The 27,002-nt window shown below is 41.7% G+C and overlaps 1 protein-coding gene across 5 annotated transcripts in view; it reads left to right on the top strand.

Annotated features, from left to right (window-relative positions):
- PRTFDC1 (phosphoribosyl transferase domain containing 1) overlaps positions 1-16,059 on the top strand; it is a 46,644-nt gene extending 30,585 nt beyond the window's left edge. For 3 of the 5 annotated variants that reach the window (XM_065050774.1, XM_065050772.1, XM_021285337.2), the window contains 5 exons: positions 10,103-10,120; positions 11,589-11,671; positions 12,080-12,126; positions 14,105-14,181; positions 14,807-16,059. In XM_065050774.1, coding sequence (XP_064906846.1) covers positions 10,103-10,120; positions 11,589-11,671; positions 12,080-12,126; positions 14,105-14,181; positions 14,807-14,854 — 273 coding nt within the window. In that variant the 3' untranslated portion in view covers positions 14,855-16,059. Of the gene's footprint in view, positions 1-10; positions 2,064-10,102; positions 10,121-11,588; positions 11,672-12,079; positions 12,127-14,104; positions 14,182-14,806 lie in introns of those variants that run through there. The other 2 variants (XM_065050776.1, XM_065050775.1) reach the window with 1 other exon arrangement.
- Positions 16,060-27,002: the final 10,943 nt, after the last annotated feature.

The following is a 27,002-nucleotide window of genomic DNA, read 5'->3' on the forward strand; positions in this document are numbered from 1 at the left end:
GTTCTTTCAGGAACACCGTAAGATGTGGATCACCCCAGCCAAAAAGATTCTAATCACACATTCACGACGTTTTTTAGAACCCTGTAGAAGGCTCTTACTCAGATGTCTAATTTCTCAAAAGTCTTACATATTATTTTCCAACATCTCGATGAAGTATGTGTATGTGGCTTTCATTTCTGTGCAGACTGTAAAATGATTTCACTTCTAAGAGCAGCTCTTGTAGCTTCCTTTGCACCTCCTCACTGGAACTTGATGTGTTATTGTTTAGCCTTTGTTTGCGGATGATTCCTCAGCCCTATTGCACTACTTCTTCAAGCCTAACTTGTCATCAAATGTCTTACTTAACCAGTAGTACCTGAGGCTCCCCAAAAACAATGCTCAGAAAGCTGGTGTGATGAGGAAACTGATAATCCATTAGCAATTCAGTTCGAAGAATCATATTATCAATTTATGTATGTCAAATAATACAGAGTATACATGAAAAGAAGGTGTCTTTGGAAATAATCTAACTGAAGTTACAGACTTCTGAACGGCAGTTGAACTAAAAGAAATGAAAATCCACTATTTCATAGCCCCCCCACCTCGCCAGCAAAAAAACCCAAACCAAAACAAAACCAAAAAGGCTGTGTCTCTTTTTTTAGTCTTTTGTATTTATTAATATTATGAATATGCCTTCATCTGTAGAAGAGGATGTATAAATGATCTCACCTTTTCCAGCAACTGTGTTACCATACATACTTTATAAGCTGGTTTAATTAGTGATATGTTACATATATCCCCAAATAGTTTAAGAATAGTTCTATCTAAGGAGAGAGGATGGAACCCAGGACACCAGTGGGGACTCAAAGATAAAAGTATTTCCATCATTTCCAATTTCCATGTATTTTCTCCACTTGTAAGACCACCGTTACAACCATACTAAGTGGGATGAAAGGTCTATCTAGACTTGTATCATGTCTTCAGCAGCAGACAACTGAAATGTTATTAGGGAAAGGTTGTATGAAACACAGCAAGAACAGAAACTTCCAAAATCCAGGTAACATCTGGACTATCATGTTGAATACATCCACTGCTAGAACCGTGATCCATGTCTGTGTCACCTCTTTGTAACTCCAGTTACGCCTCTAGTCCCACAAGATCCTATAGTTGGGAGTCTCATATTTAGGTAACATGGGAAAAAGTTTGTTCTTTTAAGCTTGCTACCTGCTTACCTCCAATGAGCTTTACAACACTTAGGTAAATCTGCCTTTTTGAATTGCTTCCTTAAAAATTTCTGCAAATCTTGCCACGGTGAACCTAATTTTCTCTTCTGAATTTGGATAGCTTTTTGCCTTTCGCTGTTGCCTTTTTTTAATACCTTTGCCTACTACATTGAGCAGCTTGCCATTATCAAATTTATATTGCCATATGGTTGCATATTTACTTATCATTCAGTCATTACTGAAGCTTCTTTGAGCTAAACTAATACATTGGGAGCCTGCTGTAAAGCAGTGGAACGCTGTAGGTTGTAAATGAGACAAGGCTTGAAGGTAAAATTAATAACAGAAAATTAATACTAGGCAATTGATGTCATTGGAAGAAATAGAATTTCAAGCATGTGGATCCTTCTGTTGGTCTGAACAGAATCAGCCAACTTAAAGCTAAGTACACATTAGGAGAAATTCTTAATTTTAACCTAATATGGCAATCAAGCCATTTGGGAGAAAAAAGTGATCGCGCTGCATAATCACCTGCCCTGTGACCAAAGGGGCAGATAAAAATGTTAAGAATTCCTCTGAGCTAAAATAAGAAAGCAAATTATCAGGTGTGGAACACTGATAAATGAGTTGAAGGTCAGCTGCAGTGGAAGATTATAATGTGCCATAAGGCCAGTATTTTATCGACTCCATGATTTCCAGTGCATACAGCAGTTCTGAGTTGTCGTTCCCAGGCTCAGCTGTCGAAGGTATTTTGTGGTCTCTTTGAGGTTGTGGGCTGAAAGGTCAAAGTTCTTCTCTGAAAAATGTTCTCCCACTGGGAACTGCGCTGTTAATTAAATAAAAGCTATTACTTCCTGTTACAAACCTTAGTTTACTATAAGTTGTTTTTTCCAGGTCTCAAATAATTCTTCTTTTCTTAGTCTTAAATTCATTCTATGATACTTTTTGGTTGGTTGGTTTTGGTTTGGTTTTGTTTTGTTTTTTGGCAGCGTGTTTGTTTGTTTTAATGTGCGTGCATGTTATTCTAGTGATTTTATGCTGAAATATTTCAGGAGAAAATACCCTTTTTGTGGATATGCCTGATTTTCTTGCTATACATGCTAGGGCTGTGTTTGTCCTCTTAGCTGTAGTATTGCATTAAGTATGGTTGTTTATTTGATTACATAAGTTTCTGCTTTCCAGGAAATACTCCCCCTCTCTGAATTTGCCACTTAGCATCTTACTGTATTAAAATTTTACCTTTTGTGTCAATTCAAAGACAGCTTTTCCCTCAAACACTTTTTCAGTGCTAATTTCAAAGCACTGCTATTTCATAGCAGTTTTTCACTTGAAATCATAGAATCGTAGCATCGTTTAGGTTGAAAGAGTCCTTTAAGATCATCAAGTCCAACAACTGGAACACAAACTCAAAATCTAGAAAACATTGTTATTCTTTTCCAGGAAGGTGAAAAATAGTTTCCATAGCACTTAGTGCTGCCAGGCGGGAGGTATATGTGATCTCATCGCTCTGCTCGGTCTTGTTAGCGGACATTGTTCCATTTATTACTGACCTGTGGGAAGGTAAACAATAGAAATATATTGACTGAGTGCCCGAGTATTTTTCAGCTTGTTACAAGTCAGGATTTTTCTTACATGTATTATAGTAATAACTGACTTTTTTGCCATGTGTAAGCTCATGGGGCTTTGAAAAGCAGTAAACTACGGATTTTCAATTTTTGCAGGTTTCCAGTCTGTTATTAGAAATCCAAAATGCACAGATACATTGAAATTTATCATAAAAGAGAAAATGTGGCTCTTTAGCATGAGAGACAAATTCACATGGAATGCAGTTATTCAAAATTATTTCTTCTTCATTTTACGTAGTACTAATATTGTCTAAAACCTGCTTTTTCCAGATGTCACAAGACAAGCTGCTATGAACCATTTCTACTACTGTCTAAAAAAGGATATGAAAGCACAAATTTTATTTTTGTGTAGATCCAGTTCACACCACAAATATTATTTCTGCTCTCTGAAAATGTCCATGTGCAGAGTCGCAAGTTGTGTGTACCCTGATCACTCAAAACTGGAGAACTGTAAACTTCACAGCACCCCTTTGCATTTAAAAACACAATTTTAGGGCCAGTGCTCTTTTATGCTTTTATAAATTATCTGGACACAGGAATTGAATGTATATTAAGTTTGCCAGTGACACTACACCAGGAGGAGCTGTGGGCTCCCTTGAGGGCAGAGAGGCCTCACAGAGAGATAGACTGGAGAACTGGGTAATCACCAACCACATGAAGTTTAACAGTAACAAGTGCCGGATGGGGTAATCCTGGTTATACATACAGACTGGGGGATGAGATGCTGGAAAGCAGCCCTGCGGAAGGAGATCTGGTGGTTTTTGTCTATGGCAAGTTGAAAATGAGCCAGCAGCGTCCCTGGCAGCCAAGAGGGCAACCGTGTCCTGGGTGCATCCAGCACAGCATGGCCAGCCGGGCAGGGAGGGGATTGTCCCGCTCTGCTCTGCACTGGTGCGGCCTCACCTGGAGCACTGTGTGCAGGTCTGGGCAACACAGGATAAGAAAGACATCAGACTGTCCAGAGGAGGGTGACCAAGATGGATAAAGGTCTCAAAAGCAAGAATTAGGGGGAGCAGCTGAGGTCACTTGGTTTGTTCAGCCTGCAGAAGAGAAGGCCGAGGGGTGGTGACTGCATCACGGGCTGCGATGTTCTTGTGGGGTCAGCAAAAGGGGAGATGCTGATCTCCTCTCTCTGGTGACCAGTGACAGGACACAAGGAAACGGAATGAAGCTGCATCAGGGTTAAGTTCAGATTGGACATTAGGAAATGGTTCTTCACTGAGAAGGGGGTCGGTCACTGGAACAGGCTCCCAGGGAAGTGGTCAGGGCCCCAAGTCGGTCAGAATTCGGGAAGCGGCTGGATGATGCTCTTAGTTGCATGGTTTAGTTCTAGGTAGACCTGCAAGGAGCAGGGAGTTGGCCTCGATGATCCTTATGAGTCCCTTCCAGCTTGAGATAACTCCGTGATGTGATGATTCTGCGTTGCTCTAGGCGCCTTCCTGCCAGCTGCGTGGTAGAAACAGCTGTAAACACAGAATGAATCACAATCACCCAGACCTGTCAGCTCCCACCCATCCCTCTGACCCTTCAGCAATGAAAGCTGCTGATCTCTTGCTGCGACTCAGTAGAAAGGTGTTCCACTCTCTTTGAGAGTTGAGCCACTGCCCCTTTTTTATCTGGACTATAAGAAATCTTTCTAGAACACATTTTAAAAAACTGTCTGTTCTCTCTGTCTCGCTGTAAGATATTAGCACCATCATTAGATTTCTGGATGTACTTCACAGATTGTGTTGGTGAAGATGGCTCTACTCAGCAATTAAACCAACTTCAGTCTAGTCAACATGTCAGTAAATATTTTTATTTCCTGTTCTCCAACCTCCAAAAATAGGCAGAAAATATCAAGTGCATGCCAGAAGGCCAGATTACTTTTCTTTTCATGTGGTTTCCTCCTCTGCAGTTGCCTCATCTGGAAGGACAAAACAGTTTTGAGCTATGTGTTATAGGAGCTTCAAACATATACACTTGAAAAAATATCCTTTCTTCAGTGTCCTTTGGCTCCCTGTTGCTTGTCCAGCCATCAGGCACTGCCATAGCACCACAAGCTGATGAGTTTCACCAGCCTGCCCACCAGCTCACAGGTGTGGATTTCATGGTAAAGCTGAGTAAAGTCTTGCACATAGCTGTGATGTTTCCCAAGTTATGCCAGATGCAGCCAGATGTGTATTGAGGATGATGGTGACATTACTGATAACGTACCAATTTGTTGCATCCGTTGCATTCTTCTTTTACTTTCTTCTATCCATCTACTCAAGGATAAACTAATCTATTTCAACCAGTTATAGTAACACATCACCACTACCTACTCGTGGATACTGTGTGTCAAAACATTTCTTGGCGGTTGTTTCTCTGGTGCTCAGCAATGCTATTCCTTTTCTGGAACCCTTCTATCAGTAACCTGCTTCAACAGGAGAAAGGCAGGGGATAGGCACCACCTACGGTCCTTTTCCCAGCATGTCAAGCAATTTTGTAGGAGGTGGTCTCTGGTCCCAGAGGATGGCACACCATTTGGAATGCCTTCAGTCATAAGCAGAAGTTGAGTATGATGACTTTAGTCACAGCAACCCTGCCTGATCAAAACAGGGATTAATGTATCACTCTCAGCAATCAGGACGCCTGTCAGTTTATATATACAAAATGTTTTAATATCTAAATGTTTTATCATGGCTTTCTACTACAGAGTCCTTACATACAGGATTTCTCCATAGTGTGGAAAAATCAGTGTTTTGGAAATAATGGGAATGTGCATAATACAAAACAGAATCTGTGTTTCCTGACTGAGGTAACAGCCTGGTTAAAGGGACTTTTGAATGACCCAGTCTCCCAATGCATATCAATTGCACCTCTTGGACTCCTTGACTCTGAGAAGAGGGAAGAATAACAGAATGCTGGTTGGACAATGTCAAGTTCCACCAGTATCCTTCCTTCTCGAGTTAGTCAATAAATGTGAGATCTCACGCTTCAGCTGAAGTCATGCGCAGGTGACTATTGCTCCTGTGACCAGACAAACCCTTCAGGCATGTCTGGATCCATGTTAATCTTCTTTCCTTCATATGAGTCATTTGTGATAATGAAATGTAGGCAAGATTAAATTTCTATTAGACAGATGTATCACTGGTTGGAAAGCTCTTCTCAAGGAACAGCTAATTATGCTTCGCTGGTAGACTGTATGCATTAAAGTATGCTCTTCGGGGACTATACAATATTTAATTCATGATTTAAAAGATGGAATTAGCATTTAATACTAGCGATACTACCTGGAAAAGTACTACGAGATAGTATTATGATCTTAAGAAATTATTTTAATAATTTGCTTCAAAGAATGACATGTAATGACAACAAAGATGAACACTGATTTCTGTGTTTATATAGAAGTAATCTCTTGTATAAACACAAGTGAGGAAGGACTGACTAAGCAACAGTTCTGAACTGGAGACAACAGGTGGATCACAAGTTGCACATGAGACAACAGCATACCTTTATAAAAGATGTAACCATCATACTGGAACATATAGAAAGGAGGATTATTTGTAAAGCATACAAAGTGATTCTTTTATTCTTCTCAACACTGAAAAGGCTTATCTCTGGTTTGGGACACCACAACTGGAGAAGGATTCTGACCAACCGAACAGGTTCCAGAAGAGAACAAAAGAATAAACAGAAACCTGGAAAACATAACTTGTGAGAAAATGTTGAATAAATAAAGGTTGTTTAATCTGAAGAAGAGGAGACTGAGGAAATACATCTCTCTTTAAATAAAGAAGAAGTTAAAAAGAGAAGAAAATAAAGCTTTTTCTATGTCCACTGCAAAAGAAGTTCAGGCCAAATAGCAACATAAGTTTTCTAACTGCATTTTCGCTCTTAGATAATGATGCACTGAGACACATTGATTGCCTGGGGAAGTTCTGAAGTCCTCATCATATTCAAGAACAGGTAAATCAGGTATCTCTGAAGGATAGTTTTAAGTGGATTCTTTGGGCCAACAGAATAGTCTTGATGGCTTTTCGTGGTCTCCTTAGCCCCATTTTCTATTAAATGTCTGTGATTTTTTTCTCACAAGCTAAATAGTAAGGCCTGCTCCTCCATACTGGTTTAATCCCAAGTCCATGGCCAGGGAGGCTGCAGCCCCCTCATTCTGTCTAATTTTATGATTTCCACTTGTGAGTAAGCAAGAGAATCCCTTTGCTGCTCATGATAGGATAGCTGAAACAGCTGTGGTAGCAAAGAAATGTATTTGTCTGTCAACAGAATGTCTCAGGACTATGTTTTTCTCTCCATCTCTCATGGCCCTGTGTGCACTAATAAGCCTCAATGGCCATGGCCTGTGTCACTTGAGGCCCCTCCCCACAGCTGTGGGCACAGGAGCCTCAATTCAGCTCAGCCCTGGGCTTTCAGTCCATGCCTGAGCTATGCTGTGTGGCTACCAGTCACCAACTCAACTACAGCCATGCCTGTATGTTACTGCAGATGTGGATCCAGAACCTGACTTCCCATTTTAACCTTGGACGATGGGCCTGCCTGGAGATCAGTGGTCTGTGTCTGATCACGGTTACTCTCACTGGACCTGGTACCAACCTGTGGAGTGACATCCCAGCTTGACCTCAGATCTGCCTCGTCACCATGAATTCACCTGATGATATGCAGTCTTGGTTGAACAAGTCCCAGGTCTGCCCACTCGCCTCGCTGGGGCTCTGCGGGGCCTCTGCTCTGCTGACCGTGTTACTGCCCTCAGCTCACGGCTGCCCTTTGCTCTGGAGCAACCAGCCTTTGCTGCACCCTGACACAGCCTGCTAATGCAGGACTTGGCAGCTGTCTGCCATGTCACTGTGGTATGACCATCTCCTGCCATAGCTGCTGTGCCTTTTGTTTGGTAGGGAAGTTCTTGTCAACAGTATGAAGAGCAGCAAGAGATGCATGACACTGGCAGAGTGGGTTGGGATGTCAGGCTGGTGGTGTCAGGTCAGCCTATCCCACCCAGGGCCACTTGCAGTCATCCTGCACTATTTGTTGGTAGTAAAGGTGTTAATTTCTGTCTTTAGTGAGGTTCTTCCCTTGCCAACTCTTATGCTCTCTCTCAATATCATGTATGTATGTGTGTGTATGTATATATAAATATATATATATATATATATATATATAAATATTTACATATATCACCAGCTGTGCAAATTCCCTGGGGGATGGTGGAACCATTACTCCTGCACATGATCTTTAGGTGTCCACTGACTGAATCAAGTGGTTTGCATCTGCCTCAGAGCCAGGTGTCCTGGGCTGGTCTTTGGGAGTGTTTTACCTAGTTATGACTTGACCCAGGAAGCCAGATGAGAGCCAAAACCTTTTTGGATCCAGATGGATTCCTTCAAGAAAATGTGTCTTTGCACAGCTGTCGTAAGCTTCTCCTGAATGTGCTTTTGGTCTTTTCATCTTATCTAGAGGACTGACACATTTCCATTCTTTCTTGAAGAAAGAAATTCTAGAGGCAGGGCATCTTGAGACTTTGTTGTTAAGAGGCCTTTGACTTCTTACCTCCACAGGACTAGGTCTTTCAGATCCAGAGTTGTTTGTGTCAGCAGCTGAGAGGTTGAAAATCAGGAGCGCCAAGCAGGATAACCACCCGTGAAACCTGTTATGAGAACACCAAAAAGAGCCACCCTCCAAGATATTAATAAATACACATGCCACTAGAGCTCAGTCTAAATTAGTGGCTTTCTTGAGTGATATCTCCATTGCTGACATCTGCTGAACTGCTACCAAGAGTTCCTTCCACACCTTTACCAAGCGTTTTGCCATTTCAGAAGCATCCAGGTATAATACAGTGTGTGGTAACATGTTTCTGCAGTGGTTGGTGCATGAAGCATGCTACTCTCCCTACCAAACACTGCAGTTGTTAGGAGGAACTGCAGTATGAATATAAATATGGATAATCTGTAGTAATTATTTCTGTTTTGAAGGTTAAAAAATTATTTATTTATCAGTTAATGAAACTGTCAGAACTGTGCTGTTTATGAGCACACTCCCTTCACACAGTCCTTCTCCATGGTGTTTTGAGTCTTTCTCAGAACTCTCAGCCTTGGGATTCTGTGGTGAGAAAGGAAGTAAGACATTCTTCACCTTACATATGTAGCAAGGCCAACAAGCCTGATGGAAATGAAGGGCAATGTAAGCTAATTTGGGGAATGCTGCATGAATATGAAACTATCTGTCTCAGGGTTTTGTGGGACATACAATGTGCACGTGCATGTAAGATGTATACATAGATAGATATCAGTATTTCTGAAATAACTTTCCTCCTGCTATTGCAGGCTTCACCTCAGAAAGTAGATCGTAATACAAGATTGTAGGAGTCCATCCTTTTAAACATACATATGATAATGTCCACTAATAAATATATTTTAATTCTAATAAGAACATTACTTCTTATTATTGCTTGTAATAAGAGAACAGGAGTCACGTTAGATATTGTGATTCCTGGAGCAGTGATGAACTACTTCAGCAAAAAGAACAGATTGTGTGATCATGCTGTGTTAGGGCTTGACATCACTTCTCTTGAGTGGACCATTCTCCTTCTCTTCAAGTAGTACCACTGGTTTCAGCAGCAGTATTTGAAGAGAAAGAGGGTGTCTTTAGTCCTTTACTGTGAGTTTTTGGGGGAGGGAGGAGGGGTAGGCAATGGAGGGGGAAGAGCATCCATTTCAGAGTATTATTGCTGTAGTCTCATTTTAACATTAGAAATAGTATTTTAGTGAACTACAGGTACACTGTAGTACGTGGCTAGACACACTGGAATGAAGCAAAGCTCATCCCATTTGGATTTCTTCCATCTAATTTTATTTTACAAAGCTACTTCTGTTCTTGCACAAAGAGGACAATCTAGACAGAATAAGGTTGTAGTCCCTTACTGCAGGGCTTGCTTTTTGGCTCTTTTTCAGAGCACAAAAATGAAACTGAAAACTCCTTGTGTCCTACCATGTTGTACATGTGCACATGGACTTATCTATTACATCTTCATTTTATCACAACAGTTGTAAAACACTGGCCCAGGTTGCCCAGAGAGGTGGTAGATGCCCCATCCCTGGAAACATTCCAGGCCAGGCTGGACGGGGCTCTGAGCAACATGATCTAGTTGAAGATGTCCCTGCTCATTGCATTGGGGTTGGACTAGATGAGCTTTGAAGGCCTCTTCCAAACCAAACTATTCTATGATTCTACTTTTTCAAAGATTTGTTTATTTTAGTTTAGAAATGTTGTGTAATTGTATTTCTTTTTGTTTGTTTCTTTCAGAATGTTCTAATTGTGGAGGTAAGTTGAGTGCTTATGTCATATTTTACTTAGATGAAGTCACACAGACAAGCTGTGATTGTGTGTATGGTTTCTTAAACCCATCTGTGTTTACATTTCTTTAGCTGGGAGGTGGTGAAGAGGGAGAGGGGTTGATTTGCTTAATGACCTCCCAGACTTTTTGCATGACGGATCAAACTACATTGCTACTGCGCTAATTTGTACTTTGCCTTGTGATACCCAGGAGTCTTTGCTTCTGCATCATTTGATTTGTTCTTCCTATGGTTTCATCAGCTCCTGTTCTGCAAGTTTTTCTGTTCCTTGGAGGACAATGAATCAACTGCAATGATGCCCTACACTTCTCAGTGGCATGACTTTGAAGTATTAATAGTAGCACAGCCCTACACATGCTTCTGTAGTAGCATAGCCCTGCTTACAGCCCTACACACAGCTGCAGGTTGTTCACTCACTGGTTTAGGATGTCAGTCATTCTCTCAAGTCCCTGCGACTCCTGCTCATTACAGTTGCATCCTGCAGTGTCCCCTGGGGAGTTCCCATCACAGATATGTTGCTGATGTAAATCAACGGTGTTCATCTGCAGAGAAAAAATGTGTCACCTCACTGGTGCTGCAAATTCTCTCTGAATTAGTGTAGGTGATTCTCTTTTAAAAGGTTAGGATGGTTAGAGAGCACGTCAGGACCTGACTGGCATTTCAGGCTCAGTCTGCTTGTATGGGAAATAAGCTGGATGGTGTAATGACGGAAATGTATAAATGTTGTAACATCTTTTCTTAGAAAAGGAAGGAAAAGAAGTCGTCCACCACAGCGGTGGCTGGTTACCTGGATAGCTGCTGGGAGCTCCGTATTTGCCAGTACTAACTGCTGTGACAGAAATGAAAAACATGCACAGCAAATTTTGCTGATGCTGTTAGATGGCTGGGGAGCAGACACAAGGCGTTGCTGCTGAAAAATCCACACCCACAGAGTTCAGGATCAGCAGCTGCTCTCCATGTTGTGGTCAGTATTGTAGCCAGATATCTACTGATCTCTCTCAGATCAGGTTGGGTACAATAGCTCTGGAGAACACTCATTTGTACTGGGCCAATAAAACAACAAATAGGGCAGATTTAGCCCCGACATGGAGAGGTGCTGACATGCTGTAGTCTTGAGCGTGATATGAAAAGTCTGATCCCCGCACCCGTGCAGTGCCCACTAAAGTCATCTCCAGTCCCATGTTGCATCCCAAGTGCTGGAAACACAGTTGTTTTCAAGAGAAAGTGGACAGTCCTTTAATTGATCATTTGTGAGTAGAAAATACTTGCTGAGTGTGAGCTCAGTTATAACCTTTTTTGGATGTGGCTTACAATACACTGGGAACAACACATCATTTCCACAAAACTGTAATGTGGAACTGCTCAGTCATTGTCCAGGTTTCCTCTTCTCAGCTTTCCTTTGTTTTTCACTTTTTTTTTTTTTCATGTTTTGTAAGGATATTGTTGGAACTGGAAGAACTATGAAGGTTCTGCTTAATAATATAGAAAAATACAAGCCAAAAATGATTAAAGTGGCAAGGTGAGTAAAACAATCACAAAATGTAGTAATTAATTAGTCTAGCCCAACATATTTTCCAGTGAAGGTTCCCATCAAGATGCTGTTTTAATACAGTGCTGCAGTGTCACACAGGGAGCTGTGCAGAGCAGCTGCCTGGGCCGCAGAAAGGAGGGAGGAGGGAAGGCAAGGAAACGCTTTTGTGTTGTTCTACAGTGGCAATGACCCTTCAGCCATTCCAGGACTGATGGACTCTGAAGGGGAACACGCGCAGCTCTTCCCTGCCATCAGGATGCTGTTGGGAGGAGAAGCAGAATGAGAACAGTGATGCACATGGCTCAGAAAGTATTTTTATAAAGGGAGTAGTCTTTATGCATGTTATTCAGGTAAATATCTAGATTTACATGGGGTGTGTTTTGTTTTTAATTACAGTTTGTTGGTGAAGCGAACATCTCGGCCTGATGGATACAGACCAGATTGTAAGTGTTGTTGCGAAGATCTGTACTTGACAGTACAAGAAGTTGCCATGATTCTACCACTTGCCTTTCATATCACTCCATGGGCTGCTAGAAGCATCATGAAGTATCAGTTCTCAGTAGAACTATGGGATGCAGTGGAAGGATTTGTGTAATTGTGGTTTGGAAAGCCCAGCCTCTGACAGTCTGATGTTTTCTGCAGAGTGCTAACTTTATAAGGAAGTTATGAAAGGGTTTAATTTTATCCACAGAAGGTGTTTTATCTTCTGTCTCTGGCAAACTATATTGAAGAGAAAGTCCATTTCTTCCTTTTCCTCACTCATTACATCTCTTTGGAGGAGCTGCAAGATTCCATCTGAACATGAGAGATGTTTTGTTGTGACCTAGTTAGCACAAGTTTAAAATTTTTACAAGAGAATAACACTTTAAATATATTTTTTTAAGTATTGCTCTTCAAAGTGTAAAAAATTATAATGAAAACCAACCTCCCCAAAAGCAAAAGATAAATTGGGCTTTTTAAACTTCCCCCTGCTACTCTGTTTGTGTCACACCAGCACCTCTTCTCTCTCAGTTATTGGTGTTTGTACTCTGCTATGATGAAGCCATAAATGGAGCTATACCAAACTATTGACATTTTAGTCTTATTAGAAGAGATGATGTAATAACAGGTATGTGGCTAAATACTGAAAAGAGTAGATCCTCCTAGAAGAGGTGGACCAGTATTTGCTACTGAAGAAGGTTCAGGTGAGCTGAGCTGGGGAGGAGGGTGGAAGGAGAGTAGGCAGGTGAGTACCAGGAGGCAGCGTGAAGGGTCTTGATTTGGGGTGTGGGAGAGAGGGAAACTTCATGAAGCAAAAATTACCCAATGTTGGCCACGGCCCTGTGGTTTTAGCCACATAATCTGAACTGTGACACAAAAATACATTTTGTTGTACAACTTTTTATACAGTGGCATTTTTAACATTTAGAATTTAATCCAGTAAATTAAAGTATATATTCGAGTGAATTAACTAATGATAAACATATAAAAAATACAATAAAATTACTTCATGAAGGGTACCTTAATATTTTTATGTGATAACTTGTAAAAGGAAACAGGCTTTATCCTTGTTTATTCATACGGGGGTAAATTTTATTAAAAAAATTTATAAAACATCAGAGATCACTCTAAAATCATTGACTGTGGTGTGTCATTTCCTCAATTACCTGAATTTAGGATTCCAAAGTGTCTGTTACCCACATTTTTTTACAATTGAATTCCTTAATTGAATACCTGTGAAACTTTTTATGCAGACCTATTTTTGTGTTTTTCTCTGGTTACTTAGTGAACAACTTGGAAAGAGTCTAACTTGGTTTATGTAGTGATGATACCGCACAAAAGTCACACGCAAAAAGATTCATGCCTGTGCTTAGCCTGAAGTGTGTGAGCTGTATGATTCAGCTACGCTGCATGCATGTACTTTTTTACGCATGTTCCTGAGTCTTCATAAGGTTGGGACTTTAATTTAAGAAGTATTTGACATGTTTTGGTAGCATAATATGCGAAACAGTTTTTGCTACTCCCAGGAGAAAATATATAAACCTCTGAAAGTTGCTTCTGAATTAAGATTGTAGGGTTTTTTTCATCAGTGTGATACTGGACAGTTGTCACCACGTACACATACCAATGGAGCTTCCAAACATAGGCAGAATTTTTTAGCTCTGATTTGGCTTCCCTCTGCAGCGTGTCTGCTGTGCCACTGATAACTGTACACAGCTCTCCGACTCTCCACTGACTGTTCGCGTGCCTGTCACAAATAGTCTAAGAGTAGGAACTGCCTGTAGGGCTGCTGCTGACCTTGATGTCTGGGAGTCAAAAGTAACACAAGCTGAACTATCTACATCTATAGTTTTCTTGTCAGAGAACCAACACATGAATTTAAGGGCTATATGATAACCATCCGTCTTGTAATGATGGTGTTCTTTATTTGTCTCAATACAGATTACGGATTTGAAATTCCAGATTTATTTGTGGTGGGTTATGCCTTAGACTACAATGAGCACTTCAGAGATCTAAACGTAAGTTTCTTCAAAAAACTTTTTTAAAATCGCTGGTTTACTTTTCCGGGATGTCTTAAAGACCCCATCGTTGGCGGCCTCCCTGGGACCTTGGTGTCACGTTTGGGATCCTTTCAGTGAGTGTAGAATTCCCTGCAAAGCCTCAAGTAATGCAAAGGAGTAACTTCTCAGGAGTTCCTTCCCAGCTCTTCCCCTTAAGAGCAGAAATCATAAACTCTGCTACACTTCCACCTCCTGTGAGCCCGGGGCTTCCCAGGTCGATCACTCCCAGTACGTGCAGAGACAGCAGGAAAAGTGACACACAGCTACAGTTCAGACGGGCTTGGACTTCTGCTGCTATGTTGCCTGCCCCATTCTCAGTGAGATAATGATGGAAAAAAGGGCAAGCTTTGCCTCTGCTTCCCATTGTGCTCCCAGGGACAGACTTCAAAACTGGGAACTGCATGTAGAAAAACTTTCTGCAGCTAGAAAGTGATACCAGAATTCAATCCCAGGTGTCTGGGAAGGAAGGGGTAATTACAAGATCACCGGATCGGTCAAGTTAAAGTATCACTGAACTATTCATTAATAATTAATAATGTAATCAACTACAGTGCTGCAATCAGTGTTATTTTTTTTTTTTCAGCACATATGTGTTATCAATGATCATGGCAAAGCAAAATACAGAGTCTGAAGCAGTAACATCCTCACCTGAAGATGGTTAAGCTCAGCGAAGCAGAAATTTGACTACACTCCCTCAAGCATCTCCCAGAAGAGCCATTCAACTGACTTGTGTTTCTCTCAACCCAGTACAGTAAGGGGTTTACTCTAGAGGTACTGATTAATATTTACCTAAAATGTGAAGTAGATGGCTTTTAAAGTTATTACCTTTTTTTAAGTATTAAAATTAACACACAAGATGCCTTTTGACTAATAATTTGTCTGGCTCGAGTCTCGTTGTGGATGTGCTTAGTCCATCATTCTACTCACTGCAATACATGTACTTCACTGCGTTGTGTAGCATCATTCAAATGTGCCATTCTCTGCTTGAAGATTATTTTACAAAATTTTAGTGACTTCAGCATCCATTTAGATATGCTGCTGCCAATTAGAAAGTGCTATTTTTATTTAATTCCACAACTGGAGAGTTTCAGCTGAAACTGTATGTTGTACGATAGTACATTTCTGGTAGTTCATTACTGCCTTTTCTGAGCAGAATTTTAACTCTCGGAATGTGCTGAATTAAGAGTGCTGGTACAAAATGAATCTTTGCAAGACACTACTGATCTGAAATTGGAAGATGTTTTGGTTTGGTACGTCATGTAGCCATAGACCTAACCTGTTTAATGTGCTGAATTTTAATCAAGAGAAAACAATGCCAGGCAGATGTCAATTTCGGCATGGTATCCTTTTACTTCTGTAGGACACAAACAAGGAACAGAACTAACATAGTGTTCTCCCGTGCCTGTATCCTTAATTAAACCTCATTAAGCGCAAAAGTTTAATGCTAGTCAGACAGTGATTCAGTCATGATGTGATTTTTGTAGCATGCCTAAGTTGAGACTTTTATAACCATTTGTAATCTTTAAGAATACTGATCTGACAATGAAGGAAAAAAAAATACAGGAAAACATAGGAAACAAGTTAACCCATGAATACTATAGATTCTAGAGATTCCTTCCTTCCCTTATACATTGTGCTTGAAGAAGTTTGTTAACACACATGCTGTGTTGTGTGAAAGATTTAATTCTGTACTGTGTGTAACTGCTCTCAGCAGCTTCCCAAGGGAAGGCAGCGCCAAGTGAGGAGCTGTGCATGGATAGCTTTGCTCTGAACCGTAAGAGGCAGACGGTTACGAGCTTCAGGTTCCTTTGAACTAATAAAGACACAGTAAGAACACTCGTTACATTGCACAGTTGTTTATTTTCCTGCTTCAGCATATTTCGCACATCCCCTAAAAGCTCTTAAAAAATATGTATTTAACTCGTAATCTAAACATACCTGAGGTCTGTATCCTGTGGCTCATAAGCTATTGTTATTTGAATAAAATCTGTGATGTTAATGGCATGAAGAAGTCAGATCAAAGAATTATTGTGGTTGCTAGAGAAAAGCTTTAGCTCTCTCTTCTTTACTTTTAACCTATATTTTTAAGGAGTTCTGTTGCAAAGCTTTCCCTCATAGAATAACTTTCTTCAGTTACAGAGAAGAAAGCACACCCCGACAGCCCCTGGAAGAAGCTGGTGAAAAGGGTTTCATCGCTCTTTCTTTTGTGAGCGTGTCGGAGTTTTTCTTAATGCTTCTGGTTTCTATGGATTTAGTAGTATTGGCATGTTGCGTATGCAGACAGGCTTAGGCTTAGGCTTAGGCTTAGTCCAGGTTATTTCCTCTTTTTCCTCTCTTCTTCAAAGGACAGAATCCAATTCCCCCTGCTCCTGCGATCAGCCTTTAGGAGCAACAACAAAAATGTAACAAGTGAATTAGTGTGAAATTAGTATGAAAATGTGAAGTACTGTAGACACACATAATTCAGACTGTGTTAAAGGCGTTTCACTGGAAGATTCAGATCATTAAAATCTACATACTTAAGAGAAAAGACCAGAGTTATAGAAAAAATTAAAACAAGAACTGGAATGTTTCTTTAATTTTATTTCCTCCTGCCATCATATTTTTAACATGGTGAAAATCCACCACACAGATTTCACTAGTGATTTTCCATGTGTAACTATGCTGTGACTAAGAGGTGCGTTTCTCTTCTAAAGTCATATTGGAGTTTTGTATCTTTATCCACCTGAGCATGTCCAGATGCCTAAGCTGCCGTTCTCTGTTATTCCGCTGCCATGTGGAATATTAGTTTTTGGTTACTTTAATGATCTGATTCCAGAACATCATCAATGTAACTGAGGGAACAGATAATTATGCATATATGTCTGATTAATATTGGGTCTAGTTGCTTCAGTGTGTCCAGGTTGTTTTTAAAAAACTCATACATTTTTTCTGCAGCTGTCTCCTGGTTCAGCAGTGGTGCCCATTACCTCTGTCACATTGTACTTTAACTAAAGGCCACTAAACATTTTCTTGGTTGTGGTTGTGCCCTGTGGCTAACAAAGTAATGTTTTTTTTTTTAACCAGTTCAGCAGTTGCTGAAGATGAGAGGATGTTCTTTACAATCCGTTATTTTTCTGGATGCGGTGTTTATGTATTTGGCAGGCATCCATTTTTATCTCAGTTTTTCTTCTCATGTACTCTTAACACCAGCATCCTTTCCCCACCTCTTAATACAAGTTAACATGGACAGTGATTTGGTTTGCAGTTTTATAAATGTTTAGCAGCCACCAGGCTTTAGGCTTTATTCAATTCATTCATGCTCACATCTGGTCCAATTCCAAAATATCATCCTAATTTCATACACCTTTCACAATCATTCATTTATTGCTGCACGCCTTCCTCTGGGAAGTGAGCCACATCCCAGGACCTGAACCAAGAGTGTGTGTGCCACAAGGGAACGACTGCTGGGTTTGCCAGGGATATTCAGAGCAGTGAAAACTCTGCAACAACATGTGGTCAGCCAGAAAAGATTGGTCGCAAGCATGAACTATCGTGTGGGATTATTTTGTGATGTTGAAATGATAATTCTTTGTTAAGAAAGAGCAATTTTCTGCACTTACCATAAATGATGAGAGGGAAAAGATAACCAAAATAGGTAAGGGAGTGCTGACACTGGAGGGAGGCTGTCATTTATTTTGCAGAAAAGGTGGAGAACACCCAATACTTTTTAGGAGGGGAAAAGGCAGACACCAGCTCTGGGTAAGGCTCTGGAAGCCCCCTGAAGGCTGGCAGCTGTGGTTCAGATACTTGCTTGTGCTGTTACCCAGCACTGGCTGACCCCACCTCCCTTTCTGTCAATAGTGCTTCATTTCTTTGTACCTTCACATGCACACTCGTGTATCTGCAGCTGAACTTTTTTCCTCTGTTGCCAGTGGTTGTTTAGGAACAGAAAGTGAATCTGAAGAAGCTTGGTCAGTTAAATACTGTGCTGTTGTGCCTTGTTCCTTCTGCTGCTGCACAGAGCAATGAACTGCTGACAAACTCCTGGAGTTTGCAGTACAGCAATTTATTTGTAGTGCATAGAGAGGAAAAGGTTTGGATACCATTCAAAGGCTGACCTTTCATTTGTTTCAGGAGCAGCATGAAAGCATTCCCCTTTTTTTGTGTAGCAGAGAGAGACAAAAATTACGTATTATTAATGTTGTGATCTAGCAGTCTCTCTTAGACCTGTGTGGTTTGGCCTCTGATAATGGTAAGAAATTCTCATTTCTAATCATGATGCAAAATTTCATTACATTAAATCATTACCATGCATGTTCCAAAATCCATTGGTCCTACTCTTATTAAAGCACTGTTAAGCCATAGGGTTATACAAGGACAACTCTATGGATGGAGGAGATACTTTATGCCTTCATAGCTATTGAATTTGTATAGAAAAACTTTGGAATTTCACTAAGATGTTTTTGAAGCAATGCTAGAAAACAGAGTTATCTTGAAGTGCCTTTTCTTAGAAATTTTCTATTTTCCTAAGCTATTGAAAGTATTTCTTCAGATTGCTTTTTTTTTCCAGTTGCACCCCATTTTTTATGGTGTGTTCTGTCCTGATGACTTTTAACCAAATTCTTGTCAGCCCTGTCATTTTTAATGACGCCACAAGGGTCTGTTGTTTTCCAGGAAAGATAAGCCCTTGTTCTGAAACACTCAGGGGCAGATTTTTGAAGGTGCTTAAGCATCCAAGAAAATTGTATAGGATTTCACCTGCTTGGGTGGGTGCCTAGCTGCATCCTTCAGTCATTATGTACCTTTGAAAATATGTTTCCTGCCTAATCTGAACAGACTGGGAAAACATGCAATAATATAACTTGGAATGAAAACAGGAGGTACCAGAGGAAAGGCAAGTACAATTTGTGTCATTCTTTGATGTGGGCATGAATATCTCTTTGTCTTTCCAAATCATGCAAGTGTTTTTTAATGGATTTATTTGTTTGTGTTTTCATGGGCATTATTGTAGTAGAGTTTCTGCTTTTTCTTGGGAAATTTGGAATGAGGTGAGAATGCTCAGAATTTAGCTTTTGGAAATAATAGGCCAGCATAAACACCAGCACAGGGAGACAGAAAGCAGACCAGATATTATACAAAGGAATATTCAACAGTAGCATGAGCAGCTCAAGAGTCAAGGAGGGTAAAAACTGAAATGTTATTAAAAACTTTAACTGTAGAGTGTTGATTGGAATGGATCCACCAGTCAGTGTACAGGAAGGATGTTAAACCCAGTTAAATATGACCTGCTGAACGAGTGCGGAGATGGAAGGCTTTCCGCTGAGAGCCGGTTTGGTCCTGGGCCCATTTGTGCCATATGGGAAAGAAAACCATAATAAACTGAAATTGTTTGTCTTCGTCCAGAAGACATTTCACATAATAACATGATGCTATTAACTGCATTGAAGCTTTTAACTACAAACACCCGATTTAAGCCTCCAGTACTATTTTACCTAAGCAGTGCATGAGGCAATCTCAGCTCTGTAAAGTCAATCTGAATCTCTCTGTGTCTAAAATTTAAACAACCACATTAGACACCTATGTTACTCCACCTGAATAGATCTCAGTGTTGCGACTAACAGTCTCTCTGCCTTATTTCCTGAGGTTTTTAGGTTTTCCCGTCTCAGACTTTAACTTATTTCTTAGAGCTTTATTTCCATTTCTCCCAATTCCTCTCGGTTCACGTTGGGCAGAAACCGATTTATAAGCTCAGCAGGTGCTGGGAGCGAGGTGAAGGATGATCTGGAGCCACAGTGCAAACACTGCTGGGTTTGCAGCCCTCAGAGAAAACAAACCCAGTGAACTGCTGAGACACTACTGGGCAGCATTACTGGTCTTTCATGGGAGATTTTAAGAAGAGTAGCCAACAACTAATTGAACGAGGAGGACATCACCTGATTTGTGTCCAGGACTATCAGCTTGGAGGAGCTGGCTGGTTCTTGAGGTGCGGAGAGAGGACCCCGAGTACCACCATTGCCCAAGCTGGTTTCTTTTGCCCCCAGAGCTCAGGCAGAAGCTGCAGCTGGAGGAGGAATATGGCTATTGAGACGCAAATCAGCAGAACAAGCATCCTGCTCTGCTGCAGTATTTCCAGCTCCGGTACCAGACAAGCACAGAAGCAGGTTTATCCAGCTCAGGCCTCAGCCAGAACTTGCAGCAGCCCAGCCAAAATATGCCTCAAAATATTTTGATATTTTCCCCACACAGGTCACAAACTGGAGTCCAATGGTAGCAAGTGTTTTCCTGATTATGTTCCATTTATTTATAGAACAGGAGTAAAAAATGAGAACACATTTTCTGTGCAGAAGGGAAGGCCAGGCACATCATGGCACTGTCCCAGGCTGATCTGAAGTCTTTGGTTGGGTGCAGACTTACTGGGGTTATTTTCCATCCCTGTGTTTAGACTGTCTCAACTTCAGCAGTCTCTGAGACATGTAAATTGTTTTATGCAGAGGGACAACAGTGTTTTGTGAAGTCAAAATAGGTTGTGAAAACTGTACGTGAAGCTACTGAAGCAGTGCATCTTCTCTCTATTTGAATAACTAACACCATGATGTACAGGCCCCATTCCTACAGAGAAACGCAGACCAGCTGAGCACAACTGAACGTAATGCCCCGGGTTAAGCCCCTGGTAAGTCTTAGCAAGAGCAGAGCCATGGGTTTTAGTTGCTATAGGTATATGCATGAAAATAGTATCATTTTCAATGTGGATGTTATTCCGAACAGTCCTTTGGCCTTATGTAGTGTAATGAGAGCGGCCTAAAACCAGGAATGCTTGTAATATGGGAATGCTTGTAACTCTGGGAATTTAAATTTTTGGTACAACATTTAATACATTGGTAAACAGCATAGAAATGCAGGTGTGCAATTCGTTGTAAGACCCACCAAACGCTCATGCACCGATGTGGAGTCACAGCTGTTGAGGTGAATCTCCATTACATGAGGACACAAAGGCACGTCATAGCTGTTCTCAGCCATCATTTGGTAGACTTTCCAAAGTTCACAACTAAAACTTGCCAGTCCCATTTCTAATAAGAAAAAAAGAATAGACTATAAAATCTTGTTTATGAATCGTAACAATCAACACTGAGCACATCTGCTTTTTCTGCTGCGTAGTTCACCTGCTCATAAATCCCACAGCATCCTTCCTTGGGGTCCTCAAGGCCAAACCTGCTCTGCGTAAAGCCACAGTTTCATCCACATTGCAACACAGCCATTATCCTGACGGAGCAGGAAGGATCTTCCACCTTCATTTGCCAAGAGAAACCCTTGCCCAGCCGAAGCCCTAAACCATGTACAATTATTGCATGTATTGCAGGAGTGGCCACAAAGTACAAGGTATCAGCTAAGCCCAAGGGGTACCAGACTTGAGCTGAGCCAGGGCAGGGACAGCGGTGTCTCACCCTGCAGGTTTTGGAAGGGCTGGGCTGGGGGAACGTGCAGGACCGTCATTGTCCTGGTTGGCGCAGCAGCCCGAGCGCCTCGCCAGCAGCACCGTGCTCCTCAGGACGGGCAGGCTCTCGCGGCAGAGGAGGATGGTGACGCAGCTACCAGTGTCATCTCCAGCATCCTGCTGAGGTCCCCTCGTCTTTGCTGAGCTCAGCTCTCACGTTAGAGCAGATGGGATCACAGTTTAACCGTGGAGACGTAGGAGTTAGTTTTTCACTGAGAACAAGCTCTAAATAAAAAATGTCATCAAGTGAACTTCTTCCAACATCCCTGCCCTTCTCCCGAGGGTTTGTGCTGCCCTCCCTGCCCACCTCCCTGCCCTTTATTCAGCCTCTTTCCAGGCCAGTTTTCCTCATCCTCTGCCGGCTCTCGCTCTTGGCCCCAGACTGCTCCGTAAGTGTGTATTTTACAGTACAAAAATACCGTCCCTGACTTACCATTCCCTTGTCAGCCGTGGCTCCAAGTGAAATAATTGGGTGGGTGGGAAGTATTTTGAAAAACAAGGAGTAGGTGATTTCCACGTTTAGGTTTAATCGAAATTATAGTACCAAGACACTTGAAACACTAAAGCAACAAGGCCTGGCTAATGTCCTCTGCTGCTGTTGAAAGGAGCTGCTGCTTTCACTCCTTCAGACAGTTTTGATACACAGGGAAACGCAGTGTCCCAGCAGACAGTACCGTATTTATCCACAACAAAATAGCCAACAGAAAAGGAGCTGCAAACTTTTTAAGAACTTAAGTTTTGAAGAGTTTTTGGCTTTTAAAAATTTTTCCTCTGCCCTGACACACTTTGCAAAAGCCCTTTGTCAGCATATTTTTGAAAGTCTTCTATTTAGCCATTCCAGGAAAACAAGCATTTACAATTTGATCTTTTGTCTATAGGTTCATCTAAGGTGAAAAATCCTGGGAAGTTGCCATCAGTCTTATGAGTTAATTCAATGCAAAGTCATCATACCAAAATTGCTCTAGAAGTTAGTTCTAAAATATGCAATTAAGCATTCATGTGTCACCATCTTCATTAATTGCTTTGTGAAAGACACAAAGTAGTTCTTATTCATGTATAATATTTCTATAGTAATAGTCATTAGGGGAAAGATGGACATAGAAAACCAGCTCAAAATAAAAATCAGTATTTTTATCCCTGTTTTTAACCAAGTCTCAGCTAAAAGCCTTTTTTCTGTTTCCCGTATTCTCAGTTATTTTCCAGAGCTCTATCAGAACTGCGTTCAGTGCTTTAGGTCAGTCACAGGATTCCTGCTCAGTTGCCTACTGAGTGTTCTTCATTAGCTCTACTTGATTGACCTTAGTAATTACAGTTAAAGGAACCCTCATAAATCTGGTTTTAACTAAGGATGCTCCCTTTCCCCCCTTCCACCCGGCGTATTTCAGAGGTGGCATCCAGATTGCTCACCCAAACTACATTTCTTTTTGCCCTTCCTTGTGCCTCCAGCAGCAGGTCCACTTGCCTTATTTCTTCTGATACACCTTGTGTGTGTTGATAGCACATCGCAGCGCTCACATTTATATGCTGAATTATTTATTTAAGCAACCAGGAAATTATTTTCTCTTGCTCCAGTGACATTTTATGGCACAATAAGGCAGCCTTAAAGTGACAACAACCAGCTTTAGAGGAATATCCTTCACCATTTGAGCCCTTCTGCCCGTGACAATAGCATAAAACACAGGCTGGGCCTCATCTGAGTTTCCGTGGCCACGGCAGGGCTTGCTGACCCGCTTTTCCCGGTGCGTGGCAACCGACAGGCCCCTCAGCCCCGGTTTGCGCTCCCCACTCGCAGCGTGGCGCAGGACGGCAGCCCGGGGCCTCGCGCCTCTCCTGATACTTGTGATTTCTTGCAATACCTGGAGAAACTTCCCCAAGTCCTGCTTGTGGTTTTAGTCTTATTCAGCTGTGCGCCAGCTCACTCCTCTTTGTCCCCAGAGGTCTGTCAGTCTTTTAAAAAACAAGATTTTTTCTTCCGTGACAAAGGCAGATTCTTGGCAGACTGTTCCAGCATTCCATTGAACAGCCAGGCAGCAGGCAACAGCGCCAACACTCCTCTGCCCTCTCCTTGTTTCCTGACCCTGATTTACGAGAGGTCAGTGATAGATGTTTACACTAACCACACACTCGGTTTATGCCAGGCTGGTCCATCTGAGCTTTCATGTCATACCAATTCCTTTAAATTCTATTGCAATCAAAATCGAGAGCAACAGTTGTATGCTTTCAGCACCTCCCACCCAAATACTGCTTGTTGCACGAGGCCAGATTCTACCCATTTCTTCTTTCTGGATATCATCTTCCCTTCTATTATTCGTATTTCCAAATCGCTCTTGAAAAATGTGGAAGTTCATCTAATTGAGTGGACAGCCAAGTGTAGTGACATCCAAGAGCAAAGTGCTACTTCAGATAAGAGTGTTACAAGCTGGCCTTTTGCAGACATTTCTAAACTGGCTTCCACAACATAAATATGCGATGTGGGCAAGCAGACAGTCTTGGATTTTCTGTTTTGAAAATCGAGAGGTTACAGCCCTGATTTCAGAGATACGTGTCAGTTCTGCTTTCAAGCTGTTAGGGAGTGAGCCATGACAAACGAAAACAAACTGCTGTAGGAGCCATAATATTAACGCTTTTTCATAGCCAGTAGTGGCACTGCACACGGCAAAGTGTCCTCTTTAGCGGGAGCAGCTTGAGGGGACGCCCTTGTCACAGCACCAGCCCGTTGTGCTGGGGTTCAGCTACTCAGCCCCTTGCCCAGCAGATCAACTGCTGGATCGTACTCCACTTGCTGCACCTTGGCCTTTTCCTAATACCACCCCCTTTTTCCCTCCCTGCATTTCTTTTACTGTCTTCCTTCAACTGATGTTGTAGTTTTAATTCTGCTTTGTCTTAATTTTGCTGGAACTAGCAACCTGGTGCTGGGCTCTCAGACGGACGGATCTGCTGTACTTCCTTTCTGGTCTCCCAGGACTGCTGCTGAAGCTTCTGGCAGAGTTTCTTTCTTGTCGCTTTTTCCCCCCCAGACTTTACTGAAATAGCTGTTTGACTCTCCAATAAGAGATGCTGCGTTACTACAAGGAGCAGGTGGTTCTCATTTCGGAAATTTCAGTCAAAAAACCAAAGCATGTGACATCTTGTGAATCACAGTTTCTTGCTTTCTGTCCTGACATTTCTCTTATCTTTTGGAGTTGGAGGCTGATCCTTAAAAAGGATAACTAAGTGAAGTCACATACCACACCACTACAGCCCAGCCAAATAACATCCAGACAAATGGCTTAGGTGGAGTCACTACAAAATGCAGAATTAAAAAAGATCACTAGATATTGGCCTGCACAATATTTTTATATTTGTAATATTACTTTCCAGAAGAAATAAAAATGACATAGCCTAACAACTCCTAAGTCGGTGCTTAAAATCTCCCTACATCTTCTCTATCAGCTTAACCCCATATTTACTTTCCTTTTCAAGAAGTTCACCCTGAGATCCTATTTGCCATTCTGCAGCCTTCCTTCGCTCCCGCCTGAGAACCAGAGGGCTGGAAACCCTGGCCAGTCACCAGGCACTTCAGCTGGTTCCAGGCTGTAGAAAATCAAACTGAAACATAGCATCTCAAACCTTACAATCTGTCCAATGAGAAAAAAAGCATAAGGACAAAAAAGCAAGAGGTCATAGAGAAAACTATTTTTCAAACATACATTACAAAAAGTCATCTATGGCAAGAGACGATATAGAGTTTAATAATTTAAAAATCAAAATCTGAACGTCATACATGTTTCAAAATATCTCTCTGGCCCGGGAGGTCTCTGGCTAGGGTTTATCTCTCTCTCTGGTGTTTTCTGAATTGAGCTGGCTAAAAGGAGATTCTGCTGCCTACAGACGAGTTCATCCAGTTTCTCTCACTAGCCCATCACATAACAACAATAACTTTACACTTAGCTCATGAACATATGCCAGAGAACCCTCTTCCACACCTCGCTGCAGCCCAGACAGGCTGGAAGGCGACTCGGTGTCCTGGGAGTAGCTGTGCCTCAGCCCATAACAACTTGGGTTTTGTCCTACTTCGTATCCAAATGGTCTTTATGTTTTCATTTGTGTGCAAAGGAGCTTGTGTGCAAAGGAGCACAAGCTTGGAGCTTGTGCATGTGCTATCCGAGCGGCCCTTGATAATGTCAGTGCCGCGGAGTTACAGGTGTTATCCCTGATAAAAGTCATGTTCTCTTGCTGCCTCCTCAGTGATTCACTGCGAAAGAGCAAACAGCACGCTTGGCAGCTGCCGGCAGCGATGCTGCCCAAGGATACCTGAGTCCCTTCCCCCTCAGGAAACCTGTCCTTGACTCCAGGTGCCTGTCCAGGTGCTCCCTCCTCCTTGCTGTGGGTTTGCTCCTCGAGCAGCACATCTACAACCGTTGCTCATAGTTCGCTTCTTCAGTTCTGACCTAGACCTTCCCTGGCTTGGCTCCTGCTACTTGTGCTCCTCCAAATCAGGGTGCTCAGTTCATGACTTCCATAAAGTTCAGAACCAGAGGTAAGGTGAGTTTTTCATTCTAATTTTAAACTGTCACTTTAAAAACATTTTGAACTGTTACTTGTAAAGCTCAGGTATTTTAAAGACAGGAGCTCTTGAGTGAAGGAGAAGGAATAGTGCATCTCTCTTTCCTTACGATGAAGGCTAACAAGGAACAGCCTGTTCCATTGATGCTGCATTTCCTCCCAAGCTTCCGGAAAGCCCAGTTATCTCTTAAGGGTACCACAAAAGCCTCTATTGATTTATTTCCAGCTAATAATACTGCTCTGTTCTCTGATCTGTCTCCTACTTTCAAGAGATTTGCTCAGGTTATGCTTCATGCTTCCATTTGCCTTCCGCAATTCTATTTCAGCTTCCGTGTCTTTAATCTTTCTTACAAGGTGTTAAAGGATCCTCATTCTCTTTTCAGCATTTGCTACAAATTTAAGAAATAGCTGTTTTCAACTACGTTTTCCTCCCTCTCTGTACTTTGCCTCTGAAGGATCTCACCATAAATACCCTTTCAGCAGCTTTCGCCATGCATATGATTCACCAGCCTTTCTACTTCAGATTTGTCATATTCTTTCCAAGTGAAAATTTTGACTTGTCTCTCTGGCATTAGTTGCCACGCTACTGTCTGGTATTTCCTAAGCTGAGCTAGTGCAGCACCCACATTGAGATATTTTGGGTAATCTTTTTTAATGCCATTCCACTAAACACATTTTCTTGCAACTCTTTAGCTTCTGCATCCTGTTATTATAGCAACCTGATTTTGATTTCCCACATGCGTTACTCCCACCTTGTATA

The sequence above is a fragment of the Columba livia genome, chromosome 2, assembly GCF_036013475.1.
Source record: "Columba livia isolate bColLiv1 breed racing homer chromosome 2, bColLiv1.pat.W.v2, whole genome shotgun sequence".
Classification (NCBI taxonomy): domain Eukaryota; kingdom Metazoa; phylum Chordata; class Aves; order Columbiformes; family Columbidae; genus Columba; species Columba livia.